We start from the raw sequence: 18969 nt of genomic DNA, 5'->3' as shown, positions 1-18969 counted from the left end.
ATGGTTGATGCCTTCTGCGCCACCTGGAAACTGGTCGACAGTGAAAACTTCGATGAATACATGAAAGCACTTGGTGAGTAGGCTACTGATATTAAGAATCAAATCAAGTTTATTGTCACATCACCCCTACAGGGTACAGATTATGTGAAATTCTTAGGTGCAAGTCCTTCAGTGGTAACATTATGATAACAGAAAAACCTTCAGTTTGAATTATTTTTGGAAGAAATTGCACTATACGTTTTTGCATTTGGAATAGGCCTACAGTTCGATGTGTTCTTTATTTCTCTGAATGGGCTTAACAATAAGCCTCCGTTTACTTTAAATTTCCTTATCATTAAAGTTATAGTTAAAGTTCCTGATATTATCTTATCTTATCTTGTCTTATCTCTTCTTGTCTTATCTTATCTTATCTTATCTTATCTTATCTTATCTTATCTTATCAGGGGTTGGTTTCGCAACACGGCAGGTTGGGAACGTGACGAAGCCAACGGTCGTAATCACTAAGGAGGGAGACAAGGTGATCATCAAGACCCAGAGCACCTTCAAGAACACCGATATCTCCTTCAAACTGGGGGAGGAGTTCGACGAGAGCACCGCGGATGACAGGAACTGCAAAGTAAGTTGTAAAGATGGCCTTTGGTAGCCTATGATTTATTCGAAATCTGTCCCCCGGATGTACAGTATGGACAGCTGCAGTGAAATATTATAGGCTATGTTCCCCTTTACTTGAGACCGTGAGCTGGAATCCTGTAGAAATATTAATTGATTTGCTTAAACGTTTTCCTTTTCAATTTGAAGTAATTGAGAGTAAGTGTTGACCTTGTTGTCCATCCTTCCTTCCAGTCCACCGTCACCATGGAGGGGGACAAGCTTGTGCATGTGCAGAAGTGGGACGGAAAGGAGACCAAGTTCGTCAGAGAACTCAAGGATGGCAAGATGGTCATGGTAAGGAATTAAGGCTCTCTGTCGCTGGATGAAGAGCCTACTTGCTTTTTCTTGTTTTTTCTGTGCAGACATTCTGACTCATTTCAGTGGTGAGCTTTGTCGGTCATTGACCAGAAGGTCTAGACTGATAAAATAAGATAACATAAGTTAAGATAACTATAACTTGAATAATCCCCGGGGGATTGGGCATCACAGCAGCAGAAAAGCAGAACAGTGTTAAAATAGCCTATGAATTCAAGAGTGTGCAACCTGTTAAGCTTTTGTAGTAGCCTATCATTTTTTTCGTGAATAGATAGACATATCGCCTATCGACTTTATTGATCCCCTAGGGGACATTTTATGTAGGCCTACAGTAGCCCTATATGTCTAAATTATTTGTATGCTAAAAGGTGTCTAGCATAGGCTTGTCTGGCTATAGGCCTGTCTCGTGTATATTAGCAGTGCTGTTGTAGCCTATAAAAGTTGCTAATGTAATTTCGTGTAATTGCCAACTAATGTGATGCACCTGCCACTTTCTCTTCTCCACACAGAACCTGACGTTTGAAGACATCGCGTCGGTGCGCACCTACGAGAAGGCGTGAACCGGGTGACGTCATTGGATCATTCGCCTAATAGCCCTTTTTATTGGACCACAGCCAAGAAGTGTTTTTTTTTTTTTTTTTTACTGTATGCATTGCTGACCTTTGCACTCATCCTTCCAAATGTTTTACGACATGGGCTGGAAATGTTTTTGTAAGAAAATTTTCTACATTACTTTCATGGTAGATCATCCGGTGCGTAATATACTGAAATAAAAGCCAGAAAAAATGGATGCAAGACTAAGCTTTTTATTCATAGTGACCACTTCTATCGCTATTGCTATCAAATACTTTGAACCTTGTTCAGCCATAGAGAGCTGTAAAAATGCTCACTCTGTTATGGGAAACAATTGCAATGACACACAAGATACTATTGTATAATAAACTATTGTAATAAACTTGAATTCACATGACCGTTGGATTCGGTGAGAGTTGCAGAAACAGCTATCATGAAAGTGTCCCTTCCAGTCTACGTATAATAGGCTACTGTTTGCTCTCAAACGGCCATTCTCCTGGTTCGCACCGAACTTGGCAAACATGCCTAAATGTCTCCTACTGTCTGTCTTTTCTTTTTAGATATGACTCCATGAATTATTGTTATTGTGTGCGTTAAAGTTGTTTTATGCTGTGTTGAAATTGTATTGCTCATGCTATGTTGTGTTTTGTAGCCTACAACCTCGCACAAGCAATAGGCCTACCATTTCAACACAGCATAAAACAACTTTACATTTCGAAAAACATAGCCTATAACAACATTTAAAAAATAAATAAATAATAATTTAAACAACATCCGCAACTTGCGGCTGTCTGGGCTGGGGTTCCTTCGAAAAAGAGTTTGTAATCTCACTTCCCTGTTTAAATAACGATTAGCCTAAATAACATATAATAACTTGAAGCCAGTGCGCGCACCGCGCTACCTGTCCTCGCCATGGATGTAGCTATATTAATGGTCCTCGCAGTGCACTGACTGGAGCTTGTACAATCTCCGCTCCCGTGACCTCACTGTATACTTAGGTCACGTGATCACCGTGCTTCCTGATACAACTGAAAACCTACCTATCAACCTTACCCAACACCGTCCCAGAGTTTATACACCCATGCGTCCCACTAACGCCATCCCAGTCTATGCTGCTGTGTCTGCTGGAGTGTAAAGCGACGATGGGGCAGGTGTCCTGTTTCTTCGTGTTTGGACTGATCGGTCTTGTACACACGGCGCCAGTCGAACCAAGGGACTATTGTGGTTAGTGGAAACAGCTGTGTTGTGTTGTGGTCGTTTAGTTGGTTTGAGCTAATTAGGCGCATATTCCAATGCACTTGGCCTATGGCACATATAGCGCATGATATAACAAAATGTGATACTGAAATGCAATTGACCTGATGTAAATGCTATAGCCTAGACATCTCTGTGATAATACGGTTGGATAACTATAGGCTGGCTAGCCTATAGCATGCTGAAAGTCTCTCTCTCTCTCTCTCTCTCTCTCTCTCTCTCTCTCTCTCTCTCTCTCTCTCTCATTCTTTCACTCCCTCTCTCCCCCCTTCCCCACCTCAATGTTTTCAATGTCAGGAAAGTTCTGGCACATCTCTGACCTGCACCTGGACCCCACCTACCACCTGGCAGACGACCCCACCAAGGTGTGCTTCTCCTCCAAGGGCATCCCAGCCTCTGCCCCCGGCCTGTTTGGGGACTTCATGTGCGACTCTCCCTACCTGCTCATCCAGTCAGCCTTCAGATACATGCAGCAAGCCAGGCTGCAGCCTCAGTTCATGATCTGGACAGGGTGTGTTTACTGTCACCCACATGTCATGTGATCATGTGGATGTGCTTTTGTATCCCTGTGTCTCACATACTGTAGATGGATGGATGGATGGATGGATGGATGGATGGATGGATGGATAGATTAAAATAAAATAAGGGACAATAATAGTGTGATGTGTAATACTGTCCGTTGTGTTTCATACCCTCATGCTACCGAAGATGTGCGGTTATTGGTTTTGGCAGGTTCTGTTTTTCTTGTGTCCTGATTGGATGTCATTGTTCCCACTGACAGAATTATTGCACAATGCACAGAGATCATATGAAAGGAAATGGCTGTTGCAGATCCAGTTTAGAATGCAGAACAGCTAGGAATCTCAACTCAGAATGTATAAATAATTCCTCCGCACAGCAGCAGAAAAGACTAAACATCCTTGACATTGGGCTTACTAATGGATACAAAGTGCTGAAGGAAGTAATTATTTCACTATGATAACACTTGGCGATGGCATCTTATATTCCTCCTCTGCCCAGAGACTCTTTATATACTGTGTTCTATCTGGAAAGCGGATGAACTGGTCCTCTGTCTGTTCATGTATAATAGCTATGTAGTAACTATGTTATAGCTATGTAATACAACTTTTATTCCAACCCCTTCATGTTTGACCGAGGGGGTGATCCAGGGCATTGTAAATATCACTGTGTGATATAGCTTTGTAATAACACCCATATTCTTTTGCACCCTAGGGACAGTCCTCGCCAGATTCCTGCAGTAATATGACTGTTATAACTATGTAATAACCATGTAATAACTATATTATAACAGTCCTACTCTTCCTCCCCACCCCCCAGGGACAGTCCACCCCACGTGCCTTCAAAAGAGTTGTCTACAGACGTGGTCATCCAGGTCATCAGTAACATGACTCAGACCATCAGAGAGCACTTCCCTGACCTACCTGTCTACCCTGCTCTTGGGAACCATGACTACTGGCCACAGGTACATCCTCCTCTCACACTACTGGCCACAGGTACTTCCTCTTCTCGCCCTATTGGCTGTAGATGTCAACCCTTTAGTTATGCAATAGATTGCCGGTGTTCGCACAATAATATTATATATTTCATTTTTTGTTGGGTGGTTAGGCTGTATTTATTACACTGCCAATATTCGTATAGATAGGCTAGTTTAGAGTGCAGGGGAAGGTAGAAAGGGCACGGTCCTTCTCCCTTCCATCCCTGCCTCTGTCAGTCCCCGGTTTAGTTGTATTTGTTTATCCCCCTGTTATTGTTTAATGTTATTGTTTTTTATTGTCCTTGGACAACTGTGTAAATATTATTGTTGTTGTTATTTATTATTATTGTTATCATCAGTAAAGCCTTTTTTTATAAAAGGTACCTCGGTTGTCCGCCTGCCGCTTCCTCTGAGCACCACACCAGGGTTTTACATCTGCTTAGGCTACTCTAGACGAGCTGTGTGTTAGGGTCTTCCCTTCCCCTAGATATTCCATCAGGGATCCCATCCCATTGTAACACACTGGTAAACTGTAGGGATGGGGGCAAAAATCAATTTAAATCGATTCTTGTGTGTGACGCCATACTGCCTCAAAATTGATTTTGTAAAATAAATTACACAAAAAAACATTAAAAAATAACATTTTATTATAATTTTATTCGAGGCAGAAAAAAGGTTGCCACAAATATGTTCATGATTTGCTTCCGGCTAGGGTGGAATGCTTCCCAAAGTTCATATAGTTTAGCTGGCTTGGTTAGGTGACTGTCAGCAAGAAACACATCAGTGCAGTTTGTATGCAGGTTAAGGGCTTTGCTTTCAACAATAATAGGACACATTTTTATTTATTTTCTCTATTTTCTGGCAGCCCTGTGAGTCCATGTAAAGAACTAGAAGGTACATTTCCTGGAGAAAATGTGAGGTTGGCTAGCTGCTGCAGCTGTATGTAACAGCTACTACTAGTACTACTACAGACCAGGCAATCTCCATGCACCCTCTGGTGAAGACTGTGTGTCTCTAGCCCACTCAGGGGCTGAGTTGTGGGGCCTGTGGCGTGGATAGTGGTGTAGTGGCGAGACTCCGCCCCCTCATATCATAGCAGGTCGTGGACAGTGTACCCCTCTCCGGGCCACCCACCTGCCTTCACCAGTGAAGACTGTGTGTCTCTAGCCCACTCAGGGGCTGAGTTGTGTGGTCCAAGGGTGTCTGTACCTTCAAGAGAGGCTGCCCATGCACCCAAATTTAAATCCCTACTGACACTTGAACATTCCATCAATTGTTTGCAAGGGGAAAGCATGACCAGCTTCAGACAGCTCCAGCTCAAAAAGTATAAAAGTCAACGCTTAGAGGTTTACATCATAGGAATCCTGGGAACGAGCTGAACTATAACAAGGTATAATATGTCCATTTAGCTTAAAAACTGTAGGAGTGGTGACAGGTTAGAAAACGGGTACAAATTCAGAAATTAGCAACTCAAAAGCTAGAGTTGAGCGCCATTAGTTTGAATGGTGAGCATGGTCTTCAAACAAATGGCCATAACGCAAAAACTATACATTTCACAGCTTAGATATTGTATGAATCAGGATATTGATTGCTTCAAGCTCTCTCCTGTGAACTATCACCATAGCAACCACAACGCAGCAGCACAGCTCTACAGCACCAAAGCACAGAACACACAGAATTTGCTGACTCACTCGCCATCCGTTTCAATGGGGAGCGCAGTTGCCAAACAAATCGTCATACAGCAAAAACTGTAAGTCACACCGCTTAGATACTTACATTGTACGAATCAGCACAGTTGTGTGAACATTTCGATATATAATATGTGTATTAGCTGTTAAAACTGTAGGCATAGCGACAAGTTAGAAAAAAGGTAAAAATGCAAAATTAGCAGCTCAAAAATTAGAGTGCGTCGCCATACGTTTCAATGGGGAGCGCAGTTGCCAAACAAATCATCATACAGCGAAAACTATAAGTCACACAGCTTAGATACTTACATTGTACGAATCAGCACAGTTGTGTGAACATTTCAATATATAATATGCGTATGAGCTGTTAAAACTGTAGGCATAGCGACAAGTTAGAAAAGGAGTAAAAATTAGCAGCTCAAAAGTTAGAGTGCGTTACCATACGTTTCAATGTGGAGCGCAGTTGCCAAACAAATCGTCATACCTTAGAAACTGTGTCACACAGCTTAGATTAGATATTTACATTGTACGATTCAGCACAGTTGTGTGAACGTTTTGATGTATAATATGTGTGTGAGCTTTCAAAACTGTAGGAGTGCCAGCAGTTATATTTTCAAAGCAACAGCTGCCACCACTCTAAAATCATAATGATACTTAACATTCCACCAGCAGTTTCAATGGCACAAAAATTACTATTAAAAGTTAAATTACCAAAAAACTATAGAAAATATCAAAAATCTGAATACATCCATTAAAGAGCCAAACATTTTAAAGTTTGAATGAAGTTTCTAGCACAAAGTATGAAGAAGTTATAAAGGAGACAAAAACTGGGGAGAACTAGAAGAATAAGAAAGAAAGAAAGAAAGAAAGAAAGAAAGAAAGAAAGAAAGAAAGAAAGAAAGAAAGAAAGAAAGAAAGAAAGAAAGAAAGAAAGAAAGAAAGAAAGAAAGAAAGAAAGAAAGAAAGAAAGAAATAGTGGGAATATCACAAGTTGGGCTAGCTTCTACAAGCTAGCCCACCTAATTAGGCCCAAAATAAAACTTGGGTAAGATAGAAATAATATTCAACATTAAGGTAATGCTAAGAACCTAGAAGCTGAAATAAATCTAAGTGAATTTGAAGGTATGATTGAAGGTATGATTCAACTGTTGTCTATAGTACAGTGTAAGACCTTTCTGTAAATCGCAATAAATCATAATATCAAATCAAATATCAAATACTTCCAGAATCTCAATACCCACAAAAATCACAATATACAGTATGTAAAATCGCCACCTAAGTATTGGGATAATATTGAATCGGGAGGTCCCTGACAATTCCTGTCACTAATAAACTGTGTTGGGACATTCTTTCCAGGATCAAGACCCGACCTCCACCAACGCCATTTACCAAGCGGTCGCCAAGCTGTGGCAGCCCTGGCTGCAGCCCCCGGCCCTGCAGACGCTCCGAGAAGGTGGGCCTGCTGGTGCCAGAGGATAGGAGAGGGAGTCACAGACGCCTCCAAGCATCTTGGAACCTTGCTCTTTTGGATTGTGACTTGTGTCCTCCTCTCCTCTCCTCTCCTCTCCTCTCCTCTCCTCTCCTCTCCTCTCCTCTCCTCTCCTCTCCTCTCCTCTCCTCTCCTCTCCTCTCCTCTCCTCTCCTCTCCTCTCCTCTCCTCTCCTCTCCTCTCCTCTCTGCAGGCGGTTTCTACTCCCAGCTGGTTCAGCCGAAGCTTCGTCTGGTCAGCCTGAACACCAACCTGTATTACAGCCCCAACAAGCAGACGGTCAACATGACCGACCCGTCCGGACAGCTGCAGTGGCTGCAGGACACCCTGGAGAAGGCCGCTCAGGCTATGGAGAAGGTACCGTGGTCACAGGAGACTGCCGTATATCTCTCATGTCACTCGCTAGGGTTTATATATCGACGTTATTCTGGCTGCACATATTTACTCAGCACGCTCCTAACTTCTCTCTGTCCTCTCCTCTTCTCTCTCTCTCCACTGCTCTCTCTCCTCTCTTCTCTCTCTCCTCTCTCTTTTCTTTTCTCCTTTCATCTCCTCTCCTCTGTCTGCTCTTTCCTCTCCTGTCTGCTCTCTTCTCTCCTCTCCTCTCCTCTCTCTCCTCTGCTCTCCTCTTCTCCCCCTCTCCTCCCCTCTCCTCTGCTCTCCTCTCCCCTCCTCTCTCTCCTCTGCTCTCCTCTCCCCTCCTCTCTCTCCTCTCCCCTCCTCTCTCTCCTCTCCTCTCCCCTCCTCTCTCTCCTCTGCTCTCCTCTCCCCTCCTCTCTCTCCTCTGCTCTCCCCTCCTCTCTCTCCTCTCCTCTCTCTCCTCTGCTCTCCTCTTCTCCCCCTCTCCTCCCCTCTCCTCTGCTCTCCTCTCCCCTCCTCTCTCTCCTCTGCTCTCCTCTCCCCTCCTCTCTCTCCTCTCCCCTCCTCTCTCTCCTCTGCTCTCCTCTCCCCTCCTCTCTCTCCTCTCCTCTCTCTCCTCTGCTCTCCTCTTCTCCCCCTCTCCTCCCCTCTCCTCTGCAGGTGTTTGTGATCGGCCATGTCCCAGTGGGATATCTACCCTTCGCCAGAGGCACCACAGCCATCAGAGAGACCCACAACGAGCGGCTGGTGGCCATCTTCAGGAACTACAGTGACGTCATCACGGGGCAGTTCTATGGCCACACCCACAGAGACAGCATCATGGTCCTGCAGGATGAACAAGGTAAACAGTCTGACTGTCTGAGTGTTTGAAGCTAGCAGTATAGTCAAGGTGTGTGGACAGGAGCAGGTCCAGCTTATTTTCGCAGCTTTAGTGTTCAGGAAAAAACACTTGAAAGTTGACAAGTTGGTTGCTTGGTTCAATCTTTATCATGAATCATTCCCAGGCTTAAGAGAGTGAATCATACCTCTCTCACACACACCTACGCACACACACAAATACACACACACACACACACTCACAGTGACCTTTCTGTGTACCCTCAGAGATGATGACGCATAATAAGATCATGTTATATTCTGCTGCACCTCTACTGTAGCTAACTAACCAGAGAACCAGACACTGCATCGATATGACCTCGTCTGGGCTGACTATTAATAAAGGAGGTCATGTATTCTAAATAAATACTGCAGAGGCGTAGCCAGAAATCATCTGGTGGGTGGGCGGAGGCAAAAAAAATGGGTGGGCAACAAAGCACAATTTATGCCCAAGTTATGGTAATAATATTATGTATTAGGGTCTTGAGAATCCTACCCTGAAACATGTACAGAACATTGTAAGCTAAGCTGTGTGACATCTGACTGACTCAGAACAGGACCTCCGTAGCCAGAGAAAAGCATGTCTGTCTAGTGAGTGTGTGGGTGTTCTACCTTTGTGTGTGTATGCCTGTGTGTGGGTGTTCTACCTTTGTGTGTGTGTATGTGTGTGTGTTTGTGTATATGTGTTTGTTTCACAGGTAAACCAGTGAATTCCTTGTTTGTCTCTCCGGCTGTTACTCCGATCAAGAGCGTGTGGGAACCGTACTCCAACAACCCAGGGTTCCGCATGTACCTATACAACCCTCAGGACTACTCCCTCCTGGTGAGTGGAACCGGGAACCTGGAGGAACCTAGAACCTGTCGTTGACATAGCAACCCAAGTCACTTTCACACCTGGCTTGTCTAGTCCAGTAGAATCGATCCCTGGAGCTTTTCCTCCGTTAATTCGATACGTTTGGGGAGGTGAGAACGCTCCAGTCGGACAGGGGTGCACACCAAACACCAAACACCACACCCTGGTCCATTTATACAAGGTGGTCTCAGGCCCTTTCCAAGTGAGTCCTGGCACGGTTAGATTCAAGCGGAAACGCAATTTGAGCAAAAAATACGGGAAGAAACACAAAAATGTTGTGTATTGTGGGGTTGTATCCACTGTGGGATGAAGTTACACCTAATGTATTCCGTCTGGGTTAGACCAGTGTTGATGTGTTTGATGCTGACAGAAGTGGAGTAGCAGTCAGATGTGTGCTGTAGCTTGATATATGGGCCGAAGAGCTCATCTCTGAAACGTTAGGAGAATGTCCACAAAAATTCTGAGGTGTTAAGCTTTTAAGCAATTAATTGAGGGATAGTCCAGGAGCCATAGCCCAATTTATAGGTGAACCTTGTTTTGTCGGGTGGAATTTTTTTATTTGCTGTTTCTTGTAGCTTGGGGGTACCTCTTAAATATACAAGAGGGTGCTCGATGATATCCCTTGAGCATTTTCAGATATTAACCCCTTCATGCCCGAAAATGCCAAAATCACAAAAATAGAGACTTGCTATTTATATATTAATTTATATATTCCATGCTGAATATATAAATTAAATACATCTAATTTACATTCTCTAATGTTTTTTCATACAAGGGGTGATGGGAAATGTATTGCATTCCAAATGATTAGTATTAACCATTTCAAGCCAGGCCTGTAAAACAACTTTTGTAACAGGAGTTATAGCTGCGACACACAACTCAAGTTTACATTGTGTTGGTCCATTTATTGATATGGGCAACAAAACATGAGCAACAGGAAAAGGGGTGCAGCTCTTCCCCCCACAAAATGCATCTTACTAAATCAAACAAGTGCATCCCACCCAGTGAGTATGCACCCACACTTATGCACATGTGCATTACAAAAACAGTATGGAAAAAAAACATAACTAATGTGTGGTGTAATTATACCCAATCATTCTCTACATACTACACATCTTCCCCCAGAATTCACCTCAGTAGAAAGATATTGGGGGTACCTCTGCAAAATACAGGAGGGTGCTCGGTGATATCCCTTGAGCATTTTCAGATATTAACCCCTTCGTGTCCGAAAATGCCAAAATCACACAAAAATAGAGACTTATGATATTGCATGCATTATAGAATTAAATGCATCAAATGGATCATCTACAATGACTATTAATAAAGGAGGTCATGTATTCTAAATGAATACTGCAGAGGCGTAGCCAGAAATCATCTGGTGGGTGGGCGGTGGCAAAAAAAATGGGTGGGCAACGAAGCACAATTTATGCCCAAGTTATGGTTATAATATTACGTATTAGGGTCTTGAGCATCCTACCCTGAAACATTTACAGAACTTTGTGCATGGCAAACCATGCACTTTACAGCTGCATTTCTTGGAGTTACAAGGAGTTTCACTCTTGCCACCACACCAAGTTTGACATCTTCTGGTAGGTGGATTGGGATCAGTGCCCTGTTACTGGAGTCCTTTTTCCATCCAAATTCCTCTGGGTTCATTGAAGGTGGCAGATGTTATTGAGATTTCGCCACAGGTACGCTTGGAAGTGGGCCCTCTTTACATTTTCAGCGAACGCTTCCTTTGTTGGAGGTATAGCAGCTAGATTTGGTGAAGACATATGTCCTTTCCCGTTCTTTTTTCCCCAGACAAGTAGCCTTGTGTGTGTTATGTCCATGCTCTCCGTTATGCCATAACAGGCTGAGATGAAGGCAGTGGCTTGGTCAAGGACTTGCTGGAATGGTGCATCCACATTGACATTTGACAATAGCTGATTGATTGTTACCAGCTTTCAGGGCTTTAATAACAGAGCTTTTTCCCAAACCATAGTACAACGCTACAGTGTCACATCCTGATATGGCATGGGCTGGTAAAAGCTGTTTGACAATTTGTGTCTGCTTGGCCAGTGTTGACTTGATGTCCACTATTACTCTCTCCTTGCGGGGGGATTCCATGATGAGTGGGACATCCAGTCTTGCCTGATGGTATTTTCTAGTGTGTTTCTAGTCTGTGACCAGAGATGTCAGGGAGACAGTGATCAACAAAAAGCATCACCTCCTATAAACCAAGCTACCAGCCCAGAAAGTTGTCCTGTCATCCATCGAGAACAAGAAACAGCTGAACAAATTACTGTGAGGAACTGAGCAAAGACAGGCTATTCCATCTACGGAGCACAAACACACACAAGTTGGTGTTGACAGGTGAGGACCCATGTCCCATAGAGATCAAGATGGAAGAGAGATGGACCAGATATGATCTAGAAAATCAGCAGGAAGAAGCTGACATCGTCCAACAAGTCCTGAGGTGTGCTGGAGAAGCCCATCAAATCACAGTGGTTTCTGATGATACAGATGTGTTTATCCTGCTTCTTCACCATTACCATCAGGCAGGACTGGATGTCCCACTCATCATGGAATCCCCCCGCAAGGAGAGAGGAGACAAATTGTCGAACACCTTGCCAATGCCATATTAGGATGTGATACTGTAGCGTCGGGTCTATGGTTTGGGAAAAGGCTCTGTCAGCAAAGCCCTGAAAGCTGGTTACGATCTATCAGCTATTGGCAATGTGGATGCACCATTCCAGCAAGTCCTTGACCAAGCCACTGCCTTCATCTCAGCCTGTTATGGCATAACGGAGAGCATGGACGTGACACACACAAGGCTGTTGTCTGGGGAAAAAAGAACGGGAGTTGAACATATGTCTTCACCAAATCTAGCTGCTATACCTCCAACAAAGGAAGCGTTCACTGAAAATGTAAAGAGGGCCCACTTCCAAGCGTACCTGTGGCGAAATCTCAATAACAATCTGCCACCTTCAATGAACCCAGAGGAATTTGGACGGAAAAAGGACTCCAGTAACAGGGCACTGATCCCAATCCACCTACCAGAAGATGTCAAACTTGTTCCAGACTACATCCTGAAGATGATCCGGTGTGGCTGCAAGAGTGAAACTCCTTGTAGCTCCAAGAAATGCAGCTCTAAAGTGCATGGTTTGCCATGCACAATGTTCTGTACATGTTTCAGGGTAGGATTCTCAAGACCCTAATACATAATATTATTACCATAACTTGGGCATAAATTGTGCTTTGTTGCCCACCCATTTTTTTTGCCTCCGCCCACCCACCAGATGATTTCTGGCTACGCCTCTGCAGTAAAATGCTCAAGGGATATCACCGAGCACCCTCTTGTATTTTGAAGAGGTACCCCCAAGCTATAAGAAACGGCAAAGAAAAAAATTCCACCCAACAAAACAAGGTTCAACCCGATGGCTCCCAGACTAGGAGATGGGATTCCACCGAACAATACGTAAATGGAGCTCTTCCTAAGGAGAGAAATTTCCAGCTACATGGTTTGTGTTTACAAAATTTGGTCCACTTGAACGGGCAGTGTGAACCCCTGTTGGACTAAATAGGAATTGCAACCAAACTATCAACTTCACTTTGATTCGGTCTACGCAAACGGACTAACGGGTGAGAAAACGACCCAGGGCCTTGGCCTCCATCTCCTGTTACTTGCACTTGAATGTGTGTAATAGTTAACTTGCATGTTTACGTTTGTATTTAATATTTTAGTCATTTAACAGATGCTTTCATACAAAGTGACTTACAATGAGTACATTTGTCTGGAGTAAGTGACTGTACATCCCAGGTATCTTCAGTAAATCTGTAAGTCTTTCTAGATTCTAGTGTTGACGTAGTGGCAGGTATATCAAAAGGTGCCCTCAAGTATATAAAAGCCTTCTTCTTCCACTCTGTTGGACTGTGGCTGTTGACTGCTGTTGACTGTTAGTCAAGGTGACATCACAGACAGCGTCTTTGTTATACTTCCTGTGGAAAGAGGTTACGAAAGGAGAAAGTAGGAGTAGAGAGGAAGAGCGACAGAGAGAAAGAGACGGCAGAATGAGAGAGAGTACGACAGAGAGGGAGAGAGAGAAGAAATCAGAATAATAAGTCAGAATAATCAGAAACTTCTTGAGTATTCATGCAGGCAGTATTGAGGTCAACATCGTTATGGGGACAGCGGGCCTATTGCAGCTTTCAGTTCTGCCTCTGCACACTCAGATGCCAGGTTGCTCTTGTGATTAATGGTCCTGTCACTCACTCTGCCAAACCACTTCTAATCAAGACACCTTTTCAGAGTGGAGGTTTTCATGGCTGTTCATGGATTTACATGGTCTTTTAACTTTTTCTCTCTCCCTCTCTCTCCCTCTTTCTTATTTTTCTCTCACTTTGCTCTCTCTCGCTCTCTTCCTCTCTCTCCCTCCCTCTTTTCCCGACTGAAGGATATTTGGCAGTACTTCCTGAACCTGACAGAAGCCAACCAGGAACAAAGATCTGATTGGAAGCTTGAATACAGCATGACTCGGGCCTTCGGTCTAAAGGACCTGCGTCCAGACAGCCTGTTGGAGCTGGCCTCCAGCTTCCTGCCCCAGCACAGCCCGGCTTTCAACAGATACTTCACTCACTTCATGGTCAGCTACAACCACAGCATCACGTGTGAGGGCAGCTGTAAGCTCACGCAGGTGTGTTCAGTATTGTACCTGGACCACGCCTCCTATTCTGCCTGTGTCGAAAAGGCAAAATGAGATCGTGATTCAGAGAACTAGTGGAGCGGCCGGTCAAAACGTGCGTGTTCCGAGGTCCCCTGTTGCATTCCAATTGATGTAGCTAGCTAGCTGGCTAGTTAGCTAGTCCGTTATAAGATTACGACTACATAATCGTTCCGAAGTTCTTCTTCCAGTAGTTTTGCGTTCCCCAATTTAGTCGTTTCTGGGCCGCTGTCGGTGTCATTTTTGTCACAGCCCCTTCTGGCTGCACTTCCTTCTTGGGTCCTAAAGTCTGTTGAACACGTGCCTGTTCAAAAGCAGCCGATTAATTGCAGCTTTCTCGAGAACTGATCATCCAAACAACACTCGCTACTGCACTACCGTGGGTCCTGAGCTACACACCGGACGAATGTCATACACTTCATACAGTGCCCTGCCGTTGCAGTTAGATGTATCCAATTCAGGGATCTTTTTTTTATCATGAGATATTGCACTTTAAATTGAAAATATGTACGTTTGCAAATCACGTTTGTTTTGATTGTTGATTTTGAAATATAAGAATACTGTACTTTGAAATTATATGAATGTTCTTGAACATCGGGAATATGGCATATAGAGACAGACAGACAGACAGACAGACAGACAGACAGACAGACAGACAGACAGATAGATAGATAGATAGATACTTTATTCATCCCGGGGGGAAATGGTTGTGTTACTGCAGTAAGAACAATAAAAAGGGCCTAAGTAACAATGTACAGTACTACACAAAATATAAGAGGATAAAGGACAAAGAGGATATACAAGGTATACAGTACACCAATCTAAATATGCAACAGTGTTATACCCTGTACAATTTATAAGAACCAATAAAGTTGTAATTTGTAAATGCTGAATTTGTGAAATTGTCTGGTGTGATGCAGTACAGTAGTTGAGGGGATAGTGTAGTAACATTTCACTATTACTATTCCCAAGAGAGAATATATAGGATTCTCATGCACAGATATCAAACTCTGAGGTTCAAAGGCTTTTGATTTGGGAGTTGTTTTCTCAGTTGTACTGCAGCTGCTCCTCTGCACCTGCTCTCCTACATGTATGTCCCAGTTCTCCTCTCCTCCATTCTCCTCCCCTCTCTTCTCCTCCCTTTTCATCCCCTCTCCTCTCCCATTCCCTCTCCTCCCATCCCTATTTCTCTCCTCCCCTGCCTTCTCCTCTCCTCTTCTCCTCCCCTCTCCTCTCCTCTCCCCTTATGTTTCCTAACATGAGTAGAGTGCTAGGGGGCGGCTGTAGCTCAGGAGGTAGAGCGGGTCGTCCAATGATCGCAGGGTCGGCGGGTTCGAATCCCGGCAGCTGACGACATGTCGAAGTGTCCTTGGGCAAAGACACTGAACCCCAAATTGCTCCCAATGAGCAGGCTAGCTGTGTGAATGGGTGAATGAGAGGCCTTCATTGTAAAGCGCTTTGGATAAGAGCGCTATATAAATGCAGTCCATTTACCATGAGTAGGTGCAGTCTAGACCATGGGGGTACAGATTTGGAACTGGGCCAAGTCTAGTCCAGGGGTACAGATTTGGGACTGGGCCGTAGAGCTAAAGGTGGCGTCTATGGGGAGGATGAAAGCAGGCCGGGACACAGACAGACTCCTCTCCCCTCCCTTCTCACTCTGTCCCCGACCCTCTCCAGTTTTTCCTCTCCCCCTGTCTCTCCTTCTCCTCTGCCTGTCACCCGCCATCTTTCTGCCCCTGCTGTCTCCTTCCCCTTCTCTCTCCTCTTCTCCCCTATCCTGCTCTCTCTCTCTCTCTCTCTCTCTCTCTCTCGTGGCTCGTCTCACTGATTCTTCATCTAAAAACAGCTTTTTACTCTCCCTTTCTCTGTCTGTCTGTCTGTCTCTCTCTCTCTCTCTCTCTCTCTCTCTCTCTCTCTCTCCATGCATTGACTCCAGGCTGACTATCTGCCAGAGGGGAGAGGGGGGTCCAGAGGGGAGAGGGGGGTCTAGAGGGGAGAGGGGGGTCCAGAGGGGAGAGGGGGGTCCAGAGGGGAGAGGGGGGTCTAGAGGGGAGAGGGGGGTCTAGAGGGGAGAGGGGGGTCTAGAGGGGAGAGGGGGGTCCAGAGGGGAGAGGGGGGTCTAGAGGGGAGAGGGGGGTCTAGAGGGGAGAGGGGGGTCCAGAGGGGAGAGGGGGGTCTAGAGGGGAGAGGGGGGTCTAGAGGGGAGAGGGGGGTCCAGAGGGGAGAGGGGGGTCCAGAGGGGAGAGGGGGGTCTAGAGGGGAGAGGGGGGGTCTAGAGGGGAGAGGGGGGGTCTAGAGAGGAGAGGGGGGTTCAGAGAGGAGAGGGGGGTCTAGAGGGGAGAGGGGGGTCCAGAGGGGAGAGAGGGGGTCTAGAGGGGAGAGGGGGGTCCAGAGGGGAGAGGGGGGTCCAGAGGGGAGAGGGGGGTCTAGAGGGGAGAGGGGGGGTCTAGAGGGGAGAGGGGGGGGTGGGGTTTCCTCATGTGGCCCCTGCTTTGACTTGGTTCACATTAGCATTCCAGTCTGACACAGTCTGGCTCACCACCGTGGAAATGAAGTTAGCGGGGTAGGCATGGCGACGGAGCGGACGCCGTCGCCGAGGTAACAGCGATGGAAGGCCGGCCTTGGGGGTCTCTCGCTAACGGACCCGTCGGATCGCCTCTAGTCCGACTCAACGGGTATTGTTTTGGGGATAGGCCTTGTCATTTGTTTATTACTGCCCAGTCAATGGGGCCGATTCATGCGGTCGGCCAATCCAGACTACGTGAAACAACATCAACCTAGCAACCGAAGATGATTGTGATTGGTTTAAAGAAATACAGCGTTCCCCCTCCCCCTATCCCAGAATGAGTCCAGCCAGACCTTTCTCCAGCGCTGGCACAGCGTAAACAAAGTGTGGAGAGAGGTCTGGCTATGTGAGACTAGATCGCCTCTAACAAGTATTCATTCCCTTCCCTTCTTCCTGACCTAGCCCCCGTACCACCATCCTGATCTCCACTACACACTGAGCTACAGGGATAACAGAAAGACAGATGGAGAGAGGGAGAGAGAGAGAGATAGAAAGTCAATATTTGCCCCGTCTCCTCTATGTGTGAGCTGAATGGGGTGTCATGGCCATCGCCCACTCTCTGTCGTCTATAGGGTTGTCCTGAGTTCAGCCTGGCCATTAAACAGTGTTCCGCATCACCTAGGAGACAGGAAACATAACCTAGGAAACGAGATACTAGCAGGCATCTTGCAGAGGTCTTGCAGATAATTATGTTTCAGGTTACAACTTGGGAAGGGTGGGCTGTTCTACGCACACATACATAGTAACAGTTGATTGCCAATTAACAGCATAGTAAAGCCTGTAACAACAGCATTGTTACATAGTAATTAATGTCAACTTAAAGTAAAGTGTTACCCATCAAGCTTTATGAGGGGGACTGCTGTGAAAGACAAGGAACTCTAAATACCCCTCCGTTCAGCTGTTCTCCTTCTGGTCCTCTGAGCACTGAGTCACTACTCTCTCCCCCTACCCCCCCTACTGACAGGCTGTTATCATCCTAACCCTACCCTTACTGATGGGCTGTTATCATCCTAACCCTACCCTTACTGATGGGCTGTTATCATCCTAACCCTACCCTTACTGATGGGCTGTTATCATCCTAACCCTACCCTTACTGACAGGCTGTTATCATCCTAACCCTACCCTTACTGACGGGCTGTTATCACCCTAACCCTACCCTTACTGATGGGCTGTTATCATCCTAACCCTACCCTTACTGACGGGCTGTTATCACCCTAACCCTACCCTTACTGGTGGGCTGTTATCATCCTAACTCTACCCTTACTGACGGGCTGTTATCACCCTAACCCCACCCTTACTGACGGGCTGTTATCATCCTAACCCTACCCTTACTGATGGGCTGTTATCACCCTAACCCTACCCTTACTGACAGGCTGTTATCATCCTAACTCTACCCTTACTGACAGGCTGTTATCATCCTAACCCTACCCTTACTGATGGGCTGTTATCACCCTAACCCTACCCTTACTGACGGGCTGTTATCACCCTAACCCTACCCTTACTGATGGGCTGTTATCACCCTAACCCTACCCTTACTGACGGGCTGTTATCACCCTAACCCTACCCTTACTGATGGGCTGTTATCATCCTAACCCCACCCTTACTGATGGGCTGTTATCACCCTAACCCTACCCTTACTGATGGGCTGTTATCACCCTAACCCTACCCTTACTGATGGGCTGTTATCACCCTAACCCTACCCTTACTGATGGGCTGTTATCATCCTAACCCCACCCTTACTGACGGGCTGTGTTGTTATCCTAACCCCACCCTTACTGACGGGCTGTGTTGTTATCCTAACCCTACTCTTACTGACAAGCTGTGTTGTCATCCTAACCCCACCCTTACTGACAGGCTGTGTTGTCATCCTAACCCCACCCTTACTGACAGGCTGTGCCGTCACCCTCTCCATGTCACAGCAGCGTGTCCCTCCTCCCAGGCGCGCTGCAGCGTGACAGAAGGCAGCTTCCTAAGCCCCTCTGTGGGTAAAGCCATTATACCTGGACCCTCTGGCCTCCCTAGCGCCTTACAGAGAGATCCCCCGAGACACGGGGAAGACCAGAGACCACGAGTAAGAGACATATAAAAACACAACACACGCCGTGATCTAGCGATTATACTTGATCTGTCTATCATGTCCATTCTG

At 45.6% G+C, this 18969-nt stretch overlaps 2 protein-coding genes across 2 annotated transcripts; both read left to right on the top strand.

The window, feature by feature from the left end:
* On the top strand, positions 1 to 1526 carry fabp7b (fatty acid binding protein 7, brain, b; the record flags this gene model as incomplete). Its single annotated transcript, XM_084453280.1, has 4 exons — positions 1 to 73; positions 444 to 616; positions 844 to 945; positions 1476 to 1526. 4 exons carry the CDS (start codon positions 1 to 3, stop codon positions 1524 to 1526), a joined length of 399 nt encoding a protein of 132 aa, XP_084309406.1.
* A 1060-nt stretch (positions 1527 to 2586) lies between these two features.
* Positions 2587 to 15090, top strand: smpdl3a (sphingomyelin phosphodiesterase acid like 3A). Its single transcript, XM_084453739.1, has 8 exons — positions 2587 to 2763; positions 3091 to 3304; positions 4132 to 4276; positions 7330 to 7426; positions 7656 to 7819; positions 8483 to 8663; positions 9397 to 9521; positions 13988 to 15090. The coding sequence occupies exons 1-8, from the start codon at positions 2649 to 2651 to the stop codon at positions 14288 to 14290; spliced, it is 1344 nt and encodes a 447-aa protein (XP_084309865.1). The 5' UTR covers positions 2587 to 2648; the 3' UTR covers positions 14291 to 15090.
* Positions 15091 to 18969: the final 3879 nt, after the last annotated feature.

Source organism: Borostomias antarcticus (genome assembly GCF_949987555.1).
Source record: "Borostomias antarcticus genome assembly, chromosome: 19".
NCBI classification, from domain to species: Eukaryota; Metazoa; Chordata; class Actinopteri; order Stomiiformes; family Stomiidae; genus Borostomias; species Borostomias antarcticus.
Note: the sequence above shows the minus strand (reverse complement) of the source record. Positions and strands in the feature narration are given on the sequence as shown.